This window comes from Chinchilla lanigera, unplaced genomic scaffold (genome assembly GCF_000276665.1).
Source record: "Chinchilla lanigera isolate Chin_1 unplaced genomic scaffold, ChiLan1.0 scaffold00002, whole genome shotgun sequence".
NCBI lineage: Eukaryota > Metazoa > Chordata > Mammalia > Rodentia > Chinchillidae > Chinchilla > Chinchilla lanigera.
This window is the reverse complement of record NW_004955403.1, coordinates 1,085,196-1,089,624: the sequence shown is the minus strand read 5'-3', so window position 1 is coordinate 1,089,624 and position 4,429 is coordinate 1,085,196. Positions and strand designations below refer to the sequence as shown.

At 46.7% G+C, this 4,429-nt stretch overlaps 1 protein-coding gene across 1 annotated transcript in view; it reads left to right on the top strand.

Moving 5' to 3' along the window:
• The first annotated feature begins 3,718 nt into the window (after positions 1–3,718).
• The window catches only part of Spats2l (spermatogenesis associated, serine-rich 2-like), a 155,285-nt gene continuing 154,574 nt past the window's right edge, over positions 3,719–4,429 (top strand). Inside the window, exon 1 of the mRNA XM_005373252.2 lies at positions 3,719–3,861. Coding sequence (XP_005373309.1) covers positions 3,760–3,861 — 102 coding nt within the window. The 5' untranslated portion in view covers positions 3,719–3,759. The remainder of the gene's footprint in view (positions 3,862–4,429) is intronic.

Genomic DNA, 4,429 nt, shown 5'->3' with positions numbered 1-4,429 from the left:
GAAATTTTTCATTTTTTTTTACAGGGGTGACCTTCAATTCACTTACCCCTAGTTTAGGGTCAAGAAGACAAATGGCAATGTTCTTCAAAACGCCCCTATGGCTTCTCTGTTGATCATTCATTCACTCACCTCTCCTGAGTCTGGCATTGTGCTGGACACCAGGAACAAATGTCATGATCTCTGCTCACAGAAGTTCCCTGTGCAATTACCTAAGACAGAGAAATGCAGGATGTCACCAGCACCCGGGACAGGGGCAGCAAAGTCACCCTGGAAAGTGGAGGCTGTGGGCTCTGACTCAGAATCCAAGGAGACCCCTTGTCTCTAACCCCATTGTGCTATCCATCATTAAACTGTGCCTTCCCCAAGTGATCTGCTGAAGCCCCAGTCCCCAAGACTTTGACATCTGACCTTACTCAGATTAGGCCTTTAAAAGGAGCTCCTGACAGTGAGCTCTGATCCAATATGATGGCATCCTCATTCCAAGGGGAAACTGGACACAGACAGACATGCCTGGAGAGATGAAGCAAAGGGACACAGGGCAGAGTTCACCATCCACAGCCCAGCAGAGAGGCCTGGACCAGATCCTTCCACCACTACTCTCAGAAGCAGCCAACCCTGAAGACGCCTGAATCTGGGACTTCCAGCCTCCAGCACTGTAGGACAGGAAGTTTCTATTGTCTGAGACAGCCAGCCTGTGGCACTCTGTGTGCCAGCTTTAGTGCAGCAACATACCACGTCAGTGTCGGATTCCACTCAGCAAAGCCAGCCGCACAGCTGGGAAGGTTTGAGCAAAAGCATTCAGAACAGAACCACCCAGAAGCACGCCAGCCTGTGCCTTAGCTTATTCTTCTGCTGAGATTTAGAGGAACCGAGATTTCTCTCCTTTAAATATTGAGTTTGGGTCCCACAAGCCTCCTCAACGTGGTGTCCCAAAGAAACACCAGGAGTTTTTTGTTTCTAAGTAAACAATACACCACTATATGGAGGATTTTAGAGACCAGCCGTATCTCATAGGTAAATTGCATCGTGTAGCACATCAGTGCGGCATTACTTACAACAAATGGTTAATAAGCAAAAGAGAAGATGCTCTATCTCACTAGTAATCAGATTTGTGACAAAAACTGATCCTGGCAAACAGGAGATGCTAAATACATATCAGAGAACAAACACAGGCATCTTACAAGAATGAGCGGCAGCACAGTCACCTGTAGTTCACCTGGGTCCATTTCTCTTCTGTTGGCACAGCCATTCTAGACTAGACCTATGGTCACTTTCCTCCGGCACATGGTGATGCAGGACCTTTCCAGTCAAATTTAGCATTCTACCAGCTATGTGTTCATTTCTGGGACAACTTCACAGAACAGACAGTTATCAACCCACAAAGGTTTGGAGCAGCAAAAAGAAAACCTACCCAGTTCAGTCAACACCATTCTTTGAATTTTGTGTCTGTCATGTTTTGCCATAGGGCCAGAAAGGTTATGCTTTCTCTTCTCACCCAGGTCATCTTTTCTAGAAAATTTCCAAGCAGAACCACGTTGGAACCTTGTGTGCTGCTCTGGACACTGAGGGTGTGACTCCCGACTTGGGTTTGTCTGCAGCAAGTCTCTGCTCTGTCCACCCAGCCCTCAGCCCCTCGCCTTGCCCTGTGTCCACAAGAGGCTTTCCTTTCAGTCCCACTCACCTTCTATCTTCACTTCTGAAACAATATTATGATTATGAAAATGACACATCAAGAGGGAAAAGCGTAGGTGTATGGATTTCTGCCCTGCCTTGCTCTTACCACCTGAGAATCCATCACAGCAGCCTTCCATGTCAATACATACATATCCCCCTCATCCTTAGACATCCACAGTATAGATGGACCCAGTCCATCTGGCTATTCCATACATCAATATTGAGGTGTGGCCTTAATATTTTTGATTCTGGCTCTTACAAGTAACACAACAACAGACATCTACACAAATACATTTTTGCACAATTAGTATATTTGTAGAAGAGGTAATTTGTGGTGGAAATGTGCTGTCAAAGTTTACATGTACTTTTAATACTTTTAAGTACTGAAATTGTTTTCCAAAAATGTTTACTAATTCACACTTCAGTCAGGTAAGTATAAAAGTTCTTATTTCACATATACACAAAGTTAATATTACATTTTTTTGCCGAACTGATAAGTAAAAATGCTATCTTGTTTGTATTTACACTCAGATCATTGGTAGAGTTGAGTACATTTTCATGTGCTTATTAGCACATGCTCCTTATTTAGAGAATTTCCTCTGTGCTCTGCTTCTACTGCTTCTCTTTTTCATACTGCTTTTTAGACACAGGACACATTAGTACTTTCCTGTTGTGAATAAATGTTGCATGTATTTTCTCCCTTAGATAGCATAGTGGGAAGATTTTGCACTGTACATAAGTGTTAAAGTCTTGGTCATCATAGCTGTTTAATCTTTCCAGTCATAGATTCTGGGATTTTTGTCATGATATTTCTAATTAGTGCTAAAAAGATCATGTGAAACAGTCATATGTTTAGTCTTTCACAGCTTTTTTTTCAATGTTTAGAATATTAATCTATCTGGATTATGGAGTAAGGTTGTGTATTAGTGATGCTTTTTACTTGGTAACAATCACGGCAGGTGTCCGGTACGTACACACCATAGGGTGTGTCAGGCTCCATCCTCTTCCTTCCCGGCTCTAGGTAGAGGGTGTACAAACACCACTCATAGCCACACCAGCCCACTCTGGTTTCTTGTAAATAAAGTATTACTGGAACACAGCCAGGGCTGTTTGTTTACCATGTCTGTTGCAGCTTTCCCATAACACAGTAGCACTGAGGGCTTGTGATAGAGACTGATGCACAAAGCCTGAACCACTTGCAGTCTGGCCTCCATAAGAAAGGTCTACAGATGCCTGCTCCAAAATCTCGGGCCCTTAGTTTCTCTATGGGGCCAACATTCTGCAGGAGTTTTGCCCTGGCTGGGGCCAGGATATGCGTCACAGACTGTCCACCCATGTTCCACCAGTCAGAACACAGCCACACTGCCTCACCTGGCAGCTTCGCAGCCAGAGGCCGTGAATGAGCTGGTGCCCAGGAGGAAATGGGATGGTTGGCTCTTCTTTGCCACAGTGTGTCCTACAGTTAACTCATTTCTTTCTTCCTACCTATTTTTAGTTTAAAGGTTGGATTATTTCCAATCCGTGTGGGCTGGAAAAAGAGTTTCATTTCTTGCTCATATTGCACATCCAACAAGGACAACAGGGTGGGACTGCTCAGGGTCATCACTCCAAGCTGACAGTGGCCATCACCGTGTACCTTGCTGTCTGCAGGTCTAGACGAAAAAGAACATGGGACCGTGGACAAGGTCATTGCTTCTGCCCAGAGTGCTCTTTGTCACCTCCATCCACAGCTCACTGGCTGGTCGCTGCCCCCGTGGGTGTGGCACGTGGGAACAGCGCTACAGCCAGCACCACAGTACATGTCTGACCCTCCCCGAGGGCAGGTAACCCGGACCCCTCACAGGGACAACACGCACAGTCCAGGGCCCTCTTTCAAGGCTGAGTGCTGCGTAGCACCCTGGAGCCTAGCGACCGAGTCACTCTCTGTCCACACCACTCGGGCGGAGGAGGAAATTCACAGACACAGCACAACTGACCACACTTGGAGCGGCTCCGCGCCGGCGCTCCTCCCCTGAGCACGCACTGTGCTCGAGCGGCCGCGCCTAGAGCACCAGGAATCCTGCAGATCCAGCGCGGGAAGCAGAGATGGCGGCTTGGTGCCCAAAGCGGTGGTGTGAGAGTCCGAGTGACCGCCTTCACGCTCACAGTGCGCCCCGGGCGGGCAGGCCACTGCGGAGGAGAACATGGGTAGGTGTAGCGGTTACCTGTGCTGCGATGTTAGAGAACTTCCTTGCCTGTTCACCCCTCAGAGGCCTTTCTCTCTCGGTTCTTGTTTGTTTACTTCAGAAAAAGACTTCCCTTTTCCATGTAGTTTAAAAAATAGCAAGAGGAGACCCACGCGTTATAATATTGAGAAGCACTTTGAACAACGGCGACAGGAGCACGCGCTAGATAACCTCCCACCTAATCTCAAACAATAGTCTTCAAACGAACTTTCCAATAAATGGTGAACACACCACCTCCTACCTTTTAAGATTCTATTTCTACACATTTTATACGTCTGTGTAACAATAAGAATGTATTCCATACGTTTTTAAAATCATTTATTTCTGAATCATCAAAATACCGCTTTGTTACTTTTTGATGTGCACGAAGCTTTTCTTCGCATTTTATAAACATTTTCAGCTCTTGTCCGGAAACCGAAGGCTTTGTTTTTCCGGCGTGCACGACCTCGAACAGCAGAGTTAGGTCTGGTCGGAAGCGCGCCGTCTGCGGGTGGATCCCCGCCGGCGGGGTTAACGGCCCGCCGCTGGGG